The sequence below is a fragment of the Pholis gunnellus genome (genome assembly GCF_910591455.1).
Source record: "Pholis gunnellus genome assembly, chromosome: 8".
Classification (NCBI taxonomy): Eukaryota; Metazoa; Chordata; class Actinopteri; order Perciformes; family Pholidae; genus Pholis; species Pholis gunnellus.
In genome coordinates this window covers 1460992-1482302 of record NC_136534.1, presented here as the reverse complement: position 1 = coordinate 1482302, position 21311 = coordinate 1460992, and the positions used below count along the sequence as shown (strand labels likewise).

Sequence of the window (21311 nt, the reverse complement as noted above, 5' to 3'; positions counted from 1 at the left end):
GGCTGAATTGGTTTGAATGAATGACTGCCTTTGAGGATGTATAAATGCATGTATGACTCATCGCGTCTCTCCACTCTTCCTCTTTCATGCCTTAACTTCGACATTCAGACCAGGTGTGTACAAAGACTTTTGGCGGTAGAGGTCAGACGACACAACGTACAACCTTTAAAAGTTCACACATATAGATTCTTTGGCACCTTCTACACAAATTTATATCCCCCTTGACCCAAATATTGTGTGGCAGTGCATTTGTTATTCTGGTACCCTTCCACTTCCAGTTCCATGCTTAGTGCAGTGATATATTTAGATGGTAATCCCATAAAAAATACAATGGAACAACAAACAATCCTACTTTGCTGTCTAAAGCCATTTTCATCCTTAACACCAGGGCAAACTGGGGCCTGGTGGGACTCCTCAGGGCCAGGTTGAGATCCACAGGAGCCAGGGAAGGTAGGTAATTGAAATGCTACGGCTGAGGCTTTGCTTTGAGGTGTCAGAGAGTGTTACAGCTGTGCTTCCAGCCTCTAATCTAAGGTGAGGTAGCACTGATGTCTGCTGTGCCATGGCTGTATTTGAGATGGCAGTGACCTAAGCTCCTGATCAGGTCCCATTAGGCCCTGCCACTCGCTGCTGCTCCTGCTGCGGAGCTCACTCTGTCCACAGACAGCCGACTGCCAGCTCCACTCACCGTCTGTCGCTGCTGTAACTATGTAAAGATCAGCCAACACCAGAGCCGAAATAAACTATTCAAGAGGCCGTAAAATATTCTCAGGGCCGTTAAATAGAGGTAGAAGGAACTAACTGGTTTTACATTTCTCCTCCCTGATCCTTTGAGAAATAGTGTACAGCAGGCGCACAAGTATTTTTAGAAATGTGGAAGCATCGGTATTATCATGCAGCACACTACGGCTTCAAGGCCGAGATTCCAAAGTGTAAAATTGCACCAAAATGAGGCAAAGAAATACTAGAGCTCTGTGGTGAAGAGGAGGCTTATGTCTCCCCCACCAACACTGACGGCCACGAGCACCTAAACCACTCATTTACTCTGTTAAACGGAGGCAGTGTGGCTAATTGTTGATTTCATTTAGTGGCCCTTGACGGTCATAATGTTTGGTGCTCAGAGAGGCTGCTGTTAATGCTGGATAGGCAGGAGACAGTGGGAGGATGAGCTTCCACTCACATCCACTCTACTCCACTTCTCCATCACGATCTGCCTCTACCTCTAAACATTCCATTCTGTTTCAGGTAGATTTTCACTAAAGCTGCCGCAAAACATTGTCAGCAATGCAACATTTTACATAAGTATGTTTTTTTTGTTTCCAATATAGTGAGGTATTTTTCTACTGCAGTAGCAAATGAGCTTAATCGTAGTTTTGCATTAAGTGCCACATTTTGCATATCTCTGACAAGCAATGAAACCCATAATAAATTGCTCTCTGCTGCTGTATTGTAAATGTGAAGAAGAGCCACAAGTATCTCTGAAAGTCTACAAGATGTTGCCGTTTCACACTCTGGGCGATCTACTGCCGCTGAGGTCAGTATCCTAACGCTCTCTCACATTTCTGCTATCTGGATGTGCAGCACTATTATCGTTGCATCTCTTCAGCCTGAAATTGTTGATATCTATGAATGCCTGTATTTAATGAAATTTGAAATGGAATTAATATTTAGTGATGCTTTTAAGGTTTTTATTGACTTGGACTTAACGTATGTGCCTAAAGAGTTGTTTATCTTGTTTATGGGAAACTATACAGGGAATATTAAGGTTTTACTGTGCTAATATAAAGATATTCAGAAATTATAGATACAAAATAAAGAAAAGATGCTGTGCTGTATATTTAAAAAAATTAAGTTGAGCCACAAAGTATCGATCGGATCAGAAACGAGCTGCAAACTAGGTTTCGACTTGTTAGTACAGCACACAGAATGTCTCAATGCTGGATATGTGTTGAAAGGAACAGTGGAAAAGTTATATTCTGTGAATTAACAATAGATTTCATATTTCATGTTTGTCCTTTTGTTTGGACAAAAAAAAGTCAGCCGTTATGCTGATGAAGAAGTAATTCAAAAGGATATGCTATACACACTGTATCAGAATAGTAAGACTGGATGGTCTTCACACTGTCCCACTACTTTACTAAGCCATGTTTCTATTTAAGGCCATTTTTATGATATGTGTGTTCGTCACTCCACTGTGTCATTCCTATTTTCCACCAGCCTATGCGTTGCAGCTCATTGTTGTAGATCAGTGTTCCGGGGGGTGGGGTGGGGTGGGGGGGCTGGTGACAGGTTGTCACGGATCTGACACAATGAAAGGACTGGTGGACGACTAGACTTGTAAAAATAGCACCAATGAAAGCAAACACAGACATTAATGAGCCTCTGCTGGTGCTGCTGTGGAGTCCCTGGAGGCCTGGCACTCACAGGCATCGCTGTGTCTTGTCAAACAGAAAGACATGAAAGCTGCACATCTGACGACCACAGAGATGGAGAGTTTAAAGAGAAAAGATGAGGGTGTGTCAGTACGTCTCTACAGCATCACTTCCGAAAACTCCTTCTTAAGTTATACCCTTTAACAGACAAATCTTTCATACCACATGCCATGAATGCCCACCATAGAAAGCATACTGTAGTGCTGAAGCTGTTACACAGCCCTCGATAAGGCCTATGATAGGCCTGTAACGTCATCTGTGTAATGGACTCATGGGACCACAAGGTGTCTCTTAACCTCCACAGTAGAGCTCCTCTCCTCTCAAACCGGTCACATGGTTCCATCTCTGGGTATTCAAAAGCGAGGGAGACGGGGGGGCAGAGGAAGGTAGAGGCTGGATTGTCGGAGTTGGAGCAAATGAAAGTCAAATGGTCTCTTGAATACAATACTCTCTGGAGAGAGCAGTAGGCAGAGGTTGGGGTAATATGACATGCTTCACACCATCACAGTTCTTTTGCTACTTCTTTACATTTACATCATAAACATTTGTAGCCTCAAATCTATGTTCCGTCTGATTCATATCCATAGCTGCTTTAATACCTCTTCAATACCAAGAAAAGCTGAATTTCCCACCCAATGATCAACCACAACTGAAAGACAAACAATGTACACCCAGTGGGTGATTTAAGGGCTGATGAATGGGGATGAGATGTCCTTGTCCCCCAGTAGCAGAGGGGTTGTTTAGTTGAATGTGTTAGTCTAGTCTGCCTGATGCGTCCCAGAAGAGGCTCTCACTGTGCTGTGTGTCGATGAATCCATGGCGCTGTCCGTGGTGCTGATGCAGCAGAAGGATGGGTAATTGTGACTTTTTTCCTGAGTCCCGCCCTTCTAAAATCACAGTCACTAGTTCCACCGTCTCTGTTGTGATGATTGATCCAGCAATGATTTGGCAGATGAATCAATAATGAATATAGTAGTTAGTTGCAAGTGCAACCTTGTTGATGCAGGTTACCTTTTTTGGTTGTTGTTTTTTTAAGATCTTTGTTATTGGTAATTCAAATTCAACATTCAAGTTCTCAAGCATGAGGCAAACAATTAACATGTACATGTTTAAATCAACACTCACTACTAACCACCAACACTATTGGCTCCCCTCGGGAAGCAGTGCAATGTGCTACCACTTCATTTTCAGTCTTCACACACTAAAATCCCTCTGTGTGAAACAGAATTTCCTGATTATGTTTGTAAAAACTAAATATGGCCGGCATTATGCTTCTTACCAAACAAATGTGCTCATTCTAATTAGTTGGACATGCACTGTGCACAATTGTCTTTAATGAGCAGGGCCTCTCATTATAATTTAAATGAGATTATAGCCGGCCATAATAAGTCAACTTCCCTGTGTGTCCCACAGAACTTTTTTTCACAAATGAAATAAGGCCATGGGCTGCATGGGACTAACTCAGTGTTAATGCTGAACACAAAATGCAGCTGGTGATACCGGTGTATGACATAGGTATTACAACCCAAGAAATAGGGGCACGTCAAAGCCTCATTTTGAACTGTTCACCTGTAACACCCACACACAGCTTTCTTTATGATACACCACTTCAATTCCAAGGGTTGATCAAAAGGCAGGACTGGAGGACTGTTGTATAAAATGTCCTTTGAGTGTTTTTCTGAATGTATTTATTATTCACCAAAAACAGTATTTACAAGAATTGATTAGAGTGGGTGCATTAAGATATCTAAGCTTGATTGACAGCCTCTCCAACCCCCCGAGATTAAGCCAATTAAATAACATTAGGAGAGAAAAAAACATAGTGGAATCACTTCTGACTTTCAAAGCTGGATAAATAAACAAGAAATTATATGACTGACCTTAGAGGTGCTTTATTTCACTGCATATGCATATTGGAGATTAAAAAACACCTATAAATATTAATGCGGGGGCAATTTCCAGAGTGCAAATACGCAGTGCATTATCTGTGTGGGCTTAGAGTGGAATCAGCCTGATGCCTCTTCCTTCACCAGAGCAGGCCAGACCGACAAACACTCACCCACGGACTAATGGAGTGGATAATACTCATTATGTTGGCACACAGGCAGAGGGGCTAGGAGTGAATTAATGCACAGTTAGTGCATATACAACCAGATTCATTCATGAACATATACTGTGGAAACAAAGTACTGTTTCAAAGACTAACCAGGCCACGGCGCACCATTTTTAGTCCAATAGCGTAATCTCTTGTCTCTATTTCCAGTTTTAGAAAGCATGAAAAGTGATCTGATTTGTATACATATCCCATTTAAATAGAGGAGAGATTAGAGGCGCATCAATCTTGGCTGGCCCCAGGGAATGAAAGAAAAGGTTACTAAATTTATCACTCCGCCTTCTGTTGCAGCACATTTAAATATGGGAGTTGGAATCTGACTGACCATCCTCTGAGGGAGAATGTAGCTCCACCTCTGTGTAGTCTCTCAGCACAGAGATCATTAATTACACACACACAGAAACACACAATCAGTGTCCTGCTTTCATGCATGCAACACAGCACCACAACTGTGTTGTACGGAGTGACAGTAATGATGAGCTGTGAATCAGGAAATGCACTGCTCTCTTTTCTGTTGTCATATCGGTTCTCTTGGGCGTTGCCAGTTCCCACTGAGAGCTCCCACAAGCGGAAGCTGTGTAGCTCTCAGTGTAAATGTGTAGCAGTGAAAACAGGTTAGTCCCTCGCACTCCGTCTGAATAAATAAAAAGTCCAGGAGAACCAGGTTTTTCCCTTGAAAAGGATTTGCATTGTTTGTATTTCACACCTAAAGATATGGCTACATGTTAAATTCTGCTGCTGTAATCACAGGTGACTTTTCCTCTGGTTTTCTTTGGTGTGAAACAGTAAGTGGAACATAATGATGGAATTCCAAAATGCTAAAAAGCGTCGCAGCTAAATGTACCGGCACATATGTGGGACAGGAAGCTTGGTGAACTAGTGACTTTTGGGGCTCGTTGACAATCTACTGTAGCTGGCAAGCTAACCCTCAAAACACTAGCTAGCTGTAAACACGTCTGCAGCTAGCTTCGCCTCTAAGAGACAATAGGTTTATTCTAGAGATGCAGTTTGAATGTCTGGCTACAACTCATGGTACATGCTAACAGAGGACAGTTGTGTTAAAGTGAATGGTGGAACAAGGCTAACAGGCTATTTGTGGTGTCAACTAGCATCATTTTCACTTTCATTTTAATATTTGTGACTGCACACTAACAATCTTTACTATTACCCTAGTCCTTAGGTGTCAAAGAACCACACATCATCCTGCTGGGCACTGAAGTAGCATGTGTTGACTCTGGAAAATGATGTTCATTATAATAATACGGAATATTGTGTTCACTTGAGTATTGCACTGTATGAACACTGAACAAACAAGTAAACAGAAGGCAATAAAACTGAACAGCTTCAATTATGCTATGAATTTGAAAATACCAAAATGCATAGAATATTAAAAAGAAAAACGTGGGGATTGGGTTTCACTTAAATGAGTTCCACCTTGGCTGTATGTCAGTGTAAATGCCCATTCCTTCTGTTATGGTTTCATCCCGCTCTGCTTGAAAGCAGCTGGGATAAGCATTAGCAGGACGATCACACCCATCGGCTTGTTGCGCTGACCTCAGTGGAGCGGAGCAGATAGCTGCTTCTGAAACACACTGTGGTGCGTTTGATGGAACCCCCACCCCTTAATCCCAATTTCAAAAACTCATTGAATCTGCAAACTCACATAGGTGACCTATTTTATATAAAAACAGCAAAAGAAATTCTGCCGAAAGGGGATAAGTTTGCATGCCTGTTATAAAGGGATTAAACAGAGATTGTTGAAAGCTTTTCTACCTGCTTCTCACACTGGCCGTAGTCTGGACTCTGGTCTGGTTGAAAGAAGCATGTTTCTCCATGGTTCTTTGCCATCTCGATCAGCCCCATGCCCGTCCTCACTGTGGCATTACGAGCGTGGACAAACACCATCACCTGAGGCACACAGAGACACAAGGTGAATCAATCCATCCATCAGGTTTCATTCATAGAGCACCTTTCAAACAAAGCGCTTTACAAATGATTGACAATACAAACACAAGAATGGAGAATAGATGAAAAGACCAATGTACACCAAATTCAGATGAGAACAATAAATAAATAAATAAAATCATTATGGTAAAAAAGTTAAATAAAAGAAGAAATACAATATGTATAAATAATAAAATCATAGCACACTGTATAAAATTGAAATGTAATAATTAGGAATAATAATACAAAACAATTATAGAACACCAGATAAATGCCACTGTTAAAATGTTTTATATTTTCAGCTACAGAGCACAATGGCTCAAAGCAGCGTCACCACATGTTTGTGTTGAACATCAATTCAACACAAGAATTGTGAAATTCATCCACAGAGACGTTCAGCGGGTACTGCAGTTGTTCTAACGTAAAGTCAAAGGGTTCTAAAGTTACTGACTGAAATGTAAGACTCCCCCAACGCTCTGCACTTGTAACCATGCAGATGTCTAGCTCCTCCCTTTGTTTAGGCCACGCCCCAAGTCTGCTTTTGTGGTGGTGGTCTATATGTCATTCACCTCATATAGATGGGAGTAAAACCCCAAATAAAATGCCTTAGTTAGATGATGTTCCACTACAAGCCTCGGACAGCTCCAGTGCTCCTCAGTGTGTTGAACTCTACTGGAGGGATGAACAGCATTGTTGCAAAAGATATGTCCTCGTTTTGATGCCTCGATTTTTCATACGCATCAGTTCTCTATGGGAGCAGAATTGGTTATGGTTCTTCACTGATTTACTATGGTTTTTCCTTTAATTGATGATGCTAGGGCTGGCTGATATCATATATTACAAAATGTTTGAGCACATGCTTCCATATTGATTTGGGCTGATATTGGCTCTTTCACAAAATATTTACACAATAAGATTTTTGATTAATATTGATTAGTAATTTGGATACAATGACTAAGTGGGTAAATGCAAATAATAGAACAGCTAGATCAGCCTGGTATGCACTTCACTGTAATGCAGCTTTTAACACCAGGAAAAGACAATACTTTTACCATATTACAATATGACAATATCCAAAAGACAATATCTACTTTCATATCACAACATTGATATAATATTAATAAATTCCCAAGCCCTAGGTGATGCATCTGTACATGTACCCCTTTATGCTCTCGACAGGTTTATTGTCTTAAATGATTCACTTTTTTTTAAAGTCATCTTAAAACCATATGTGAACATAGAAACAGGCTTTGCTTGCTCTAATCATTTCATTATGGCCCTTAACACCTCTTCCTAACACCTTCCAGTGAAAGTGAGGAAAAATATATCGACTGACGCTGATATGAAGCTTAAGCAGTCTGAGTTAGACAAATCTAGTAAAGCTATCATTTCATTAATGCCTCCACACTGTGAGCTCTTTGGCTGGACCACAGCACACCTATAAAGTCTGTCCCTGACTTACTGAGCCTCTGATCAAGTTGTGTTCAAGTGTTTGAGTTTCCCCAATGTCTGTTCCTCTTTCAAAAGGAATAGGCCCCAACAGCCTTCTATCACATCCTAAGGAGGCTTTTACATCTGGGTTAGGACAGTACTCAATCATTGACTTAACGACTCACTACTACTGGGAGCACTAAAGGAAACTGCAGATTAATATTTAATATCCAGGAATCCCCATTGTAGACCAGGGGTAAACAGACGGTAGCGTAACCAATGGCACACTAGCAGAGAATGCGCAAGAGAGATTTTAGAAATGTTGAAATGCCCTCTCATCCAAATGACTGTTTGTTAGTTATTTCTGGTATTTTCGTTGATTTTTTTACCCACTGAAATTCCTCGAAGACTCGCCCTGCTCTGCCTCTGATTGGCTGGTAGCAGTGGCGGGCCGTCAGGGCCTGCAAAGCCTTCTCTGCTGGCCTAAACAGAATCACAAAGTTATAGCTATTTTATAATTTAATATTTTTTCTTAAATACATTTAATTTTTTCTTATATGTATTATAATTTATAAAAATATTTTTCCCATTATCTTATTTTCTCATTGCACAGCTACTGTGCTCCTCAGTTGCTCTGCTTCCAGTGCAGCTTGTTTTAAGTAGAGCTTTAATCCAATCAGAGTTCACCTCTGTGTCTCTAGGTAGAAGAGAGGCCCCAGCCTGCAGACTCACCCAGTGCTGCCATGTGCAGTTTAAGTTGAATGGGGACGATATTGTTGATTCAACCAATCAGATCTTTAGTTTGAGATTCATGGCCGCACCAGAGCGGTTTGCAGGCCTAGTTACGTCAGCATTACTGCAGCTCAGAGTCCAGATGCCTCTCTCCCGCAAGGTGCAGAGTGTGCTGTGATTGGACAGTGGGCGGGCATGTGACTATGTGCCCGCGAAACATGTTTCCTAGCAGCAGAGCTTTGGTTGTAGCAGACAGAGTTCAAGTGGAAATATTTGAAAGACATTTTACCTAGCTTTGTTTTTTGCATATGAAATGGCGGAAGGAGGAGAAACAGATTTAGTGGCGGAGTTACTGGGAACGCTTTTCTCAAGAAGGACATTTCTGAACAAACTGGACAGTAAGAAACGACCCCACAGCTAGCAGCCCTGACCCAGCCAGGAAAAGGATTTGTATGCAGCGTCGGAGAAGCGTTGCACATGTTATGGCTGTGAATGTGTTTCATTTTAACTGAGCGTCGGTACTGTCGAGGGGAGACCTTTTCAGGGGAGAGCCAGGCCGCTGGACTTCTGCTGCTGCTAACTTTCTGCAGCAAAGTCCCACCAAAAATGAACTGGATCCGGCTTACAATCAAAAAGTATTTAATTAACATGAGAAGCTAGAACAGTTACAGACAGAATTACTCTATCGATATCAATATGTCCCTTGGGGCTGAGTCCTCACTTGCCCCACCTAATCGGCCAGCCCAGCTGGTCAACTCCCGAGTGGTAACGACGCGAACAGAACCCAAAACTCTCTGCAACTATCCTATATTTAAAAGTCTCTGTCCGAATGTTTAAATGTCCAGTATCAGCCTCTGTGATTGGCCGAAATACAATAAACCCCTAATGGCTTTGGCTGCTATCAGCTCAGTGTTTGGTTGAAGTCGTCCGGACTCCTCCTGCTCTGTTGGTCATCTGTCCAGCTCCTCTGTGTCCCCTTTGATGTCCCCTTTGATGTCTCTGGTCCTCGACCTATTCCCTTATATGGTCGTGAAGAGCCTGTCCTCTGCATTCCTCACTGACCCTATCTCCCCTTTGATCTCTGCCTCATGGCTCAGAACCCCCTAACCTATGTGACTATACTTTGATTCAATACTTCCAATGATTATGTTAAAGACTCCTACAAGTAAACTTATTGCAAACATATAATATCTTCTATAAGTAAACATCCTGTAAACCTATATTACATTCCATAAGTAAATATATTGTGACTCTTAACATAATTTACATTCTCATCATTGTGACGATTTTATTCACCACTAGGGGTGCTATAAATTCTACTAAATAATGCTTCTTAATACTGTAATTCTCCACAGTACTTTTGGAGAGACTCGAGTGGATCTACAACTCAACGACCACGTTCGCAGGGAATTCAGCTCCACAACCGCGGCACGCCCTTCACCGGTCCACGGCCGGTCCACGGCCGAAGACGACCACCGGCGGTGGAAGACCGACTACCATCAGCAAAATATAACTGGGGAGGCGATGAATCGAGAAGGACTTCTTACTGGAACTGATGTACTGGGATTAAACTCTTTGTCAACAAAGAAAGGAGGATAGACAGCATTTGGTAAGTGAAGTTCGTTTGTTTACCTCTACTGTTCACTTGTCTATCGTGGCGTTTTTATGAATAGTATTTGAATGGCTCGTGCTCGTGTGGTGGAATGCGTGGATCCGCTGCAGGTCTGCTGGATTGATTTGTTGCTTTGTTGTCATACGAATATATGCAACTGCTCTTGTGCATTTGTCATTGTGTTACAATGATTTGGACCAGGGGTGCCCACAGTTTTTCGGTTTGCGAGCCACTTTTAAAATGACCAAGTCAAAATGATCTACCTACTTTAAAAATGTTAAATATATATATATACACACACATCAGCATCATAGTTACCGGTTGTCAGCCGGGGGGGGGGGGGGGGGGGGGGCTTATCGCAAGAGGAGCAGGCTGACTAATTAGCTCGCGGAGTTTTGCAGTAGCTCACGCGGTTCACTGTGCATACGTGGTGACCCGTGTGTTAGAAAAGAATGGCATGCAATCTACCGGCACTACCTCTGTGATCGCGATCGACGTATTGGGCACCCCTGATTTGGACTGTATTGTCCGGTAATGACGCAGCGTCCCGTCATGCTCGTATTCATGTATCTGCACTCTGCATTTCGTGTTTTGTATGCTAGGTGTTGAACTTCATGTAACATTTTATTTCATTCGTCAAATGTTGCAGTGTTATGTGAATATGCGGCTTTTACACGAAACAAATAATAACCCGTAGCTGTGACGTCATAATGAGGTTATTAGAAGTGTAGAACAGCACTGAAGGCCCAGGTATAAAATCCACGGCCCGCCACTGGCTGGTACTCATTTTCAAGTTTATTTGAGATGAACGGAAACGTGGACAGTTGATAGGGTTAATGATTTCATAAGGATGGCAGCCTTCTTATAGTGCTCTTATTCATAATTACAGTGTATTGATTAAGAACGGGAGATGGTTTATTTTATTTTATTTGCATATTGCCCATATGGAAGGAATAGAATTACAGATCTCTTTGAGATTTAAAAAAACACTGTAGACATGTTACATTCATCCATTCACACACACACACACACACACACACACACACACACACACACACACACACACACACACACACACACACACACACACACACACACACACACACACACACACAGTCTTCTGGAGCAATTTGGGATTCAGTATCTTCCTCAAGGACACTTTGAAATGCTGACTGGAGGAGCCGGGGGTCGAACCGCAGATCTTCTGAATAAGAGCGACCTAATCTACCAATGACTATCCATTTCATTAGTTGGCCGTAAGTTAGCACATTGACCATACACTGTCCAGCCATATACTGTAGGGCAGGGGTCACTAACTGGCAGGGGTCACTAACCCAGACGCCGTTGTATCCGGACCCAGGACCTAAAAACCGAAGTATTACATTTTGACGGAGCGCTTCTATTTTAACCGGCGCAGCTTTTCCAGTGGTGCAGGAAACACACTGACCAATGTGTTATAAATCACATCACGTGATGCAGCTCAGCCAATGAAATATGGGTTGTCTGACAAGTTTCCTGATTCAAGTGAGATGTACACACACCGTGACACACGGAGGAGACGAGGAAAGAGATAGCAGAGCAGGACAACCGTTACGGGACATGTAAAGACTAATACACAGGACTTTCTCCACAATTAGACAGATGGCTAGAGAGACCAAAGTCTGTAACCAAGAATTGACAGACTCGTATCGGAGAATTCTTCCCACAAGTAGCTTAGCAACAGTATGTCTCATATGAAGCAAACATATCCACTCACATTTGAAATGAAGACACAGAAAATAAACCCAAGAGCCCAATATGATCAGAATCCTAACACATTAATTCATGTCCGACAATGATGGAATAGAGCTGAAACAAGTGACCACAGATAAAGTCCATGCTCACTAATTTATCTTGTTAGAAGATGAGAAAAATATAATATTGTGGCTTTTTAGATTGACATCACTTCACCCTGAATGAACTGAATTTAAAGCTCCAGGGCAATTCAGTGAAATTCATTTTTCTAAAATGAATTACTTTATTTTAAGATGCACATTTTTCAAAAGCTTTCTGTTATGTCAGTTATTCTTTAATCCAGACATTATTTTACTTGAAATGAGAAGAATATCGAGGGAAAATTGTTAATAAGTTCTTATGTGTATTGCTTCTTCTAATTTCACTCCGATCGATGAACATGTGTTTTCTATCTAGATTGAACTTTGGCCTGCGGGCAACTGAGAAGGGGTTTCCTGTGTCTTCTGGGAACCACTGTGGGGGGCAGCTTCTCGCATGTGGGGTAACATATGGGAAACAGATGGGTCATTCGTCTTAAGGTAAACATCCCTCAGACACCAGGAGACTGACTGACTGGAGTTTGATTGACAGGCAGCTCCCTGCTGCAGTAAAACACGTACCTCAGATGTGCTTAAATGGGAAGGTCCTTTGTGGAGAATTCAGAGTCTCTGTCCGTTCTTCGGGGTGAACAGACGCTTTCAAATTGCTTCAGCTGATAGCAAACCTATGACTTTGTGCTTAATCTTGCGTTGATATTCTGTGTTTTGATGTGATTTATTCTGGTAAATTGTAGTGCACATTTGAGCTGTTTGAGCTCGTTAGATCTATTTCATTTTGTTTTATTTGTTTGTATGCTTTTATAATTTTTCTATATCTTTATCTTGTAATAAATACTTAAAAGACAGAAAGCTTAAAGATACTTTTTGATTTCTCATCAAGGAAATACTTTAATTTCCACCACAAACTTGGCGACGAGGATGGGATTGGACGCGTGATCTGGACTCTGTTGGATGGACAGAAGGCCATATGATAAATGATGAGTCCTCCCCGAGGGTGAGAAGCTTTCCGTCCAACGGAGCCCAGATTGCCGATCCAGTCCAGTTGAGAAAAAAAAAATCAACAGAAAACACGCGGTGAGAAATCGAAATTATTTTAAAGCAGACAGAGTCATAGGGTTAAAGGGTTATTAGGCCTATCTCACTAACTCATTCATTTGAGAGTTGTCGACAGACGTGTCGTGGTTTTTCTGTGGTATTTATTCTCGAGTTGTATGCATCCGGTAATTCCCTGAAATTATTGGTGCACCTCCCGTTTAGTGCAGTAGACAGATAGAACTAGAGATAGCAACGGTCACTGACGCGACATTTGTCATTCATGTGTTATTTTTTGCAAGTTTGTATGCATCTGGTGTTTCCTGAAAACTCACTGACGCACACTTCGAAATAGGACAGAATAGACCAGAGAATGGGCTGCGGTCAGAATCACTGACGCGACATTAGTCTTTCATGTGTATTCGTTTACAAGTTTGCATGCATCTGGTGTTTCCTGAAAACTCACTGACGCACACTTCAGAATAAAACAGAAGAGAATGGGCAGCGGTCAGAGTAAAGGTGAGAATGATGCAAACCATGATACCAATATCCTACCACCCTTGTGTAAATTTATGTCAGAACGTTATCCTGGCAGTCTAAATCAAATGCAAAAATGGGTTGATTTGGGGTTTCCTTCAAATGGAAGTTTAAGTGAGAATCAATTAACGCAGTTGAAGGAGCAACTGAGGGAGTTGGAGAGAAAATGTGCAGCACAGCATGCGACCCTGTCTGTTAGGAATCAGAAAAAGAATGTGATGTTTAGAGCAGACTGGGGAGCATTTAGAATGTGGAAATATGAACAGGAGAGAAGGGAGAAACAGAGACTGAAAACATTTAATTCAGTAAAGCCCGAAGAAACTAAAAAGAGTGAAAATAATGTTCAACCAAAACCTTTTTATCCTTGTCTTTCTGAGATGCTGAGAACATCTGTGGAACTGGATCTGGACTCCGCTCCTCCCATCCCCCCTCCAGCCTACGTTGTGCAGCCTTCTACTCCACCAAGACAATCACACACATCTCCTGCGCCAGCCAACATTCAAGAAAGAGGGCAGCTGAAGTCAACCTCTGACTCCAGCAAGACGACCTTCTCACCTCATATGACCCGCCAAATGGCTCAACAAATAAGGGCCAGGATCAGAGAACAGGAGGAGGCTTCGTTTGATCCTGAGATCCACATGCCAATGGTTGAAGTGGCGGGGGTTCAGGGGCCAATGCTGGTCTTCAGACCCTGGTCAGACGCAGATGTGGCAGAAGCAATGAGCCACGTCTGCAATCCTAAGGACAATCTTGCCAAATGGGAGACTGACATTAAACAATTTGTCAGAGAATACCGTCCCTCCATGACCGAGCTGCGACGAATGATGAGTAAATTCCTGACATTCCTGCCGTGAACATTGGCAAGCAGATTTTCCGGAGAAAAGAATGAGACCTGCTTTCCACACGTCGGACTGAGAGGGGAAGGGGGAGGGGCTGACCTCAGAGACAGACCACCTCACCACAGGAAAGCAAGTATCACACCCTCAGACAATGTAACTCCAATTACTCATGATCTTGTCACAATTGCAAATACACATAGTATTGCAGCAAAAATTACATGCATGAACAGTCATTACATTGTACATCACATGTAAGCGTAGGGCCAGACAAAAGCTAAGAGAAAGTGAAAGAAAGCTAAGAGAAAGTGAAAGAAAGCTAAGAGAAAGTGGGGGAAAGAGAGTTTAGCTCTAAAGCATGTGTATTTTACAGCGGGGGTCGCTGCTGTGTCTGTATTCCTCTCTCCCTCACAGGAAAAAGTGTTTGGGGGGTCCAGCCCACACATTTCATTGGCTAAACCATCACACTGGAAGTGGGAGGAGCTTGAATCATGGTTGCAACATTGTCTCGACCTATCGGATTTCAGACCGGGTGCAAAGGATCCAGAAATTGAGTATAGCGCTATTGGTGATGTATTTCGCACTGCATTGACCAGCACAGTAAATGTACATAGAACAATTGAGCTCATTGAAGAACACACACAACACACACAACACACACACTCGTATCCACAGATAACGGTGGATCAAATTCCTGAGTTGTCACAAGTACCGCCTTCACTATGGGCTGCACATAAATATGACGTGGGCCTCATAAAAAGTGCTGTTCCATTAGTAGTATGTCCTAAATCGAATTACAGGCCGTGCCTAAAACAATATCCACTCAAACAAGAAGCCATCGATGGTATAAAACCAGTATTCGAATCCCTATTAAAATCAGGTATAATTGTCCCCTGCGAAGAGCCCACAGAATGGAGGTTTGTGCAAGATTTGCAAGCAGTTAATGCCGCTACTTATCAGCGGGCACCAGAAGTGGCAAATCCACACACTATTTTGTCACTGGTTCCACCAGGCGCCACGCATTTTTCGGTTATTGATCTGGCAAATGCATTTTTCTCTGTTCCAGTTCACCCAGATAGTCAAAATTGGTTTGGCTTCTCCTTTGAGGGGCGTGGCTATACATGGACCAGATGTCCAATGGGTTATCATGAAAGTCCAGGCTTGTTCCACAGAGCGCTTAGTGAAAACCTTCAAAATGTAGAACTCCCCGCAGGGTCGGCCCTTTTGAATTATGTGGATGATATGATGATTTGCAGCCCATCAAAGGAGGCTTGTAAAATAGACACAGTAGCGCTACTTAAACATTTGGCAGTAAACGGTCACAAGGCCAGCCTGAAAAAACTCCAATTCGCTCTAAAAGAAGTAACTTATCTGGGACATGTGATCACAGCAGAGGGTAAATCCCTCTCTCCCAAACGTATTGCAGCAATCCAATCAGTACCAAAACCAATTACAAAGAAACAAATGATGAGTTTTTTAGGAATGACGTCATACTGTAGACAGTGGATCCCTAATTATTCAGAAAGAGAGGCAGCGCTCTCATCCATGGTCCATGGTAAAAACCTTAGTGCACGTGACAAATTGACTTGGACTACAGAAGCCGACAAGGCATTTGAGGACTTAAAGACTTCCTTATCGCAGGCCCCGACTTTGGGCCTGCCAAGACCCGACTTGCCATACACTCAATTCATAGACCAGAAGGACTGTTACATGACTTCAGTTTTGTGTCAGCCTCATGGAGGGAAACTTAGGCCTGTTGCCTACTTCTCCTCAAAACTTGACCCTGTTGCCTCTGGGCTTCCCCTCTGTTTGCGAGCTGTGGCAGCAGCTGAGAAAGCTATATTAGCAGCACGGGACGTCGTGGGCTACTCTGAAGTTACACTCATGGTCCCTCATGCTGTTTCCCACATCTTGCATACACAGAAGACTTCTCACCTCTCTGCTCAGAGATGGCTCAGATATCATACAACGTTGTTAGATTTGCCTAACATAACTGTGAAACGCTGCAATGTCCTTAACCCAGCTACGCTTCTTCCAACTGCAGATGATGGAGAGCCTCATGATTGTGTCGAAGTCTTGCAACAGACATGCACCCCAAGGCCGGATCTTTTAGACACACCTCTTCTCAATGCAGATCTTGAGCTATATGTTGACGGCTCCGCATCGCGCTCACCAGAAACGGGCAAAAGTCATGTGGGATTTTCTGTGGTTACATCACACGACACACTTGTTAGCGGCAGACTTCCTTCACACTTTTCAGCGCAAGCGGCGGAGTTAATTGCACTCACAGAAGCATGTAAATTTGCTAAGGGTATGACTGTTAACATCTACACTGATTCACGTTACGCATTTGGGGTGGTACATGACTTTGGATCTCTGTGGAAACACAGAGGGTTCCTAACATCATCTGGGAAGCCTATTGCACATCACATCCTTGTTTCAGCCCTTTTGGATGCCATTCTGCTACCCAAGGCTGTTTCAGTTGTTAAATGTGAAGCTCACACTTCTTCTCTTGATCCTGTTTCTGTAGGAAACAAAGCAGCAGATGCAGCAGCAAAGATAGCCTCCTCATCTGACTCCTTTTTTCCTCTTGCTCAGATGCTCTCCGCATCTGCTGACCTCAGTCCTTATGCTGATCTTCCCACACTTCAATCTCTCGCCAGTGAACAGGAGCGCTCCATGTGGAGACGCTCTGGTGCTACCGTTAAGGGCGGAGTTTGGACAGGGCCAGACAGTAAGCCTTGCTTGCCACGCGCTCTCTTCCACACTTATGCTAAGTTATCTCATGGAAGAGACCACGTGGGCAAAGGGGGTATGTGTAATGCTATAAATGCAAACTGGTACACCAGGGGATTTTCAACTTTTGCAGCTGATTTTTGCAGGAAATGTGTCGTTTGTGCAGCAAATAATGCCTCTGGGGCGATAAAAGTACCACAGCAAGGTCACCCCCCTCCAGATAAACCTTTTGAACATCTAATGATGGATTTTATTGAATTAACTCTATCTGAGGGAAAGAAATACTGCTTGGTAATTGTGTGTATGTTCAGTAAGTGGGTTGAGGTTTTCCCCACTTCCAAACAGGACGCAGGGACGGTTGCAAAGATTCTGCTAAGAGAAATTATTCCCCGTTGGGGCATACCTCACCTCATTAGCAGTGATAATGGTCCTGGGTTTGCCAACCAGGCCCTCGATGAAATCTCACAATATTTAGGTTTTAGCATCAGACATCATTGTTCTTATCACCCGCAATCGGCAGGTGCAGTTGAACGAGAGAACGGCACCATTAAATCTAAACTAACCAAGTGTTGTGAAGACACAGGTTTATCGTGGGTAAAGGCACTTCCACTGGTGCTTTTCCACATGCGCACGCGTATCAGAAACAAACATGGTCTGAGCCCTTTTGAGATAGTGTTTGGGAGACCTCCCTGCACGGGGTTGGGTCCAGTAAAACTGGCTTTGACAACTGGTCATTATGAGGATAGCATGCTTAGGTATTGTTCTAACCTTTCAGTGTCACTCTCAGCACTCCACTCACAGGTGAAAGCTGCTCTTCCAGCACCAGCTACTGCAATCCAGCACCACCTGAAACCAGGAGACTGGGTGCTCATCAAGGATCACAGGAGAAAGCACTGGAAGCAGAGACGCTACACGGGCCCTTTCCTAGTACTCCTGACCACTCAGACGGCGGTGAAGGTGGAAGGGAAAGCAACTTGGATCCATGCTAGTCACTGCAAACGTATTCCAAATCCGGAAGGAGAAGCTTCAACAACTGCCACAGCTGCTGCTGAGGGAGAAGGAGGACCTGCTACAGTTGCTGTCTAAGAGGGGTGAAGCGACCGCCTCACTCCACCAGGAAGCCAAGCTCGAACGGCGACATCTAGTGGTGACGTAAGAGACTGGTTTCTGCCCAACGATGGAAGCAACAATTAAATGGCACCTGCCCAGAAAGCATGGGTGGAGCCTGAGTAAAGACATATGCGTTTTGCTATCACTAACCGCATTAGTAATGATACCTTCCTTGATGCATGATTTACAATCACATAACTTAAAACTAACTTTGTAAATTTGCTAAGGGTATGACTGTTAACATCTACACTGATTCACGTTACGCATTTGGGGTGGTACATGACTTTGGATCTCTGTGGAAACACAGAGGGTTCCTAACATCATCTGGGAAGCCTATTGCACATCACATCCTTGTTTCAGCCCTTTTGGATGCCATTCTGCTACCCAAGGCTGTTTCAGTTGTTAAATGTGAAGCTCACACTTCTTCTCTTGATCCTGTTTCTGTAGGAAACAAAGCAGCAGATGCAGCAGCAAAGATAGCCTCCTCATCTGACTCCTTTTTTCCTCTTGCTCAGATGCTCTCCGCATCTTAAAACTAACGGGTACCAGTCCTCTCCTCCGTTCCCGTAGGGAATGGCAGAAAGGAGAAATAAGTTTTCACTGCCCAGCTGAACGATGTGATACGAATAATTGTTCGCTCTACACGATAGAAAATGAAGCGTGGGTTATTGTAGGAAATCACCTCATCCAAATCGTGTGTGACGAAAGACCAAGGATTGAGACTCTGTACGGTGTGGATGCATGAAGTGTTTAACTCAGCAGATTTTCCATTTTGGTGTAGTAAGCCACGGTGGTGTCGGGAAGTCCCGGCCTATAGCGGCCCCAGTGACTGGAGGAAGATGTGTCAAAGGGTCTACCAGCGTGTCAGTAAGGTACAGCTTCAAACAGCACAACCAAGTATCACTTATGAAGTAATTAAACCGCAGCCTTTGATCTCCAGCAGACCAGACCAGGCCCCCACCAAAGAGATTTGGAGCCTTGGGACGATCTCCTTTAAATGTCCGAGAGCACAGTGTGGGGAGGAAGGTTGTAAGGTATACACACTACGGCTCAGTAGACCATCTTTTGGTCACTGGTCAGTCCTAGAACACGTCAAAACTCAGTGTCAGACAAATGACACTTGTACGGTGACTCTAAGTTCTAGGTATGAGATGAGTTGGGAGTATCCATTCTGGTGCGGTCAACCTACAGATTGTGAAACAGAACCAGCCAGGTTCACTCGCCTAGATTGGAAATATGCATGCAAAGTAAGCCTAGAATTAAGAAAACTTCCGACGCGTACACCGCCGCATGACCAGGACAACATCGCACTGACTATCATGACTGAATTTGCTAACCAAAGAAATGTCTCTAATTGCTGGATATGTCAGCATATGCCCGCTTCATCTAGAGCCCCTATGCTGGTTCCTGTTCCATTCACAAAAGCAGACTGGGGTGTGATGGGGTGGCCTGACCTATCTCGCCGATTTGTGAGTAACGATGAAGATTGTTATACTCCTCCGCAACACACTGCGTCGATTGCACAGAACATGTTAGACTATGAAGAAGAAAAAAAGGAAAGTCATACAATTTGCGGTGGAGACATTTAATCGTGAAAATAGACCTGAAGGTGCTAATCAAGTAATGTTGTTTAGATTAACCTATTACAAAAGATACATCCAACAAGGATTAAAATATCAGATGCAAATGACTTTGGCTGAAACTAATTGCATATGGGAAAATAAATGGTTAAACTCTGCGTGTACTCTCACGCCAAATACAGCGTCTATTCGATTTGAAATAGGAATACAGAGTATACCTTGGGCAAATGATTTTAAAGTCACACATTCGGTTTGGACGAAGCATAATTGTACTAAACCTTTAATTCCGACCAGACCTCAGAATAGAGATTGCGCTAAACCAAAACCTCCTATTCCCGTTTATCCTTTGACTAATGTCAGCCGTTGTATTCATTTCCATGCATTTGGGGGATTCCAGATAGGAATGAGTGACTGTAGTAATGACATTATTGGTGTTTCTAGTGAATCTAGAGACCTCGCATTACCGGAACAAGTTTATTTAGTTTGTGGCAACATCGCATACAGCTGTGTACCAGACATAGGGAAACTTCACAAAAGGTCAGTTACCGGGAAATGCTATTTAGCTTATCTTATACCCTTAATCAGACAAGCTGACTCTAAGGAACTCGCTCCGTTCCACGTACGGTACAACCGTGCCATTTCACTAGGTTCAAGGATTTTGAGTGTAATAATACCAGCGTATGGCACCTATAGAAGTCAAGAGGAAATAGTGACACTCTCAACAGTGTTAGAGAAACACATGAACACGACTTCAATAGCGCTCTCTGCCATGCAAACTGAAGTGAATGACATCAGACACATGGTGTTACAAAATAGGATGGCGTTGGATCTAGTTTTGGCCTCACAAGGAGGTGTATGTAAAGTGATTAATACGGAGTGTTGCACTTACATCTCAGATGCAACTTCAGCGGTTCATGATGTAATAGCAGATACAGAACGGGGCATTAAAGAGTTGCATGAAGACCATGGCTGGAATCCCTTCGGGGGAACACAGGCGTGGTTAGGCTCGTGGGGAGCTACTCTTTTTAAAGGATTGATATGGATAATAGGAGGCATAATTTTGATTTCGATTGTTCTTGCCCTAATTGTAACCATTTCTAGAATCTGTGTCAGGAAGATTGTTACAACTTGTGTATCGGTTCAACCCACTTCCACAACTATGCAATATCCAACTCATGACTGGGTTCCTCCATATCCAGATAGTTTTGATAGTGATGATGAACTTGAGAATTGTATGTAACAAAAAACTTAGCCTGTGTTAGTAAACAGTAAATGTTTTTGTGTACTTAGAGTTAATGATGTGATGTTCTGAATCTTCGTGAATTTACATTACGGATGTATGCTCTAAGAGTTTGTGTATTACCAATTGTTTGTTTGATGTTTG

The 21311-nt window shown here is 43.0% G+C and overlaps 1 protein-coding gene across 1 annotated transcript in view; it reads right to left on the bottom strand.

Moving 5' to 3' along the window:
- Positions 1-21311, bottom strand: part of ascc3 (activating signal cointegrator 1 complex subunit 3) — a 193894-nt gene that overhangs the window by 78415 nt on the left and 94168 nt on the right. Inside the window, exon 14 of the mRNA XM_079165322.1 lies at positions 6319-6453. Coding sequence (XP_079021448.1) covers positions 6319-6453 — 135 coding nt within the window. The remainder of the gene's footprint in view (positions 1-6318; positions 6454-21311) is intronic.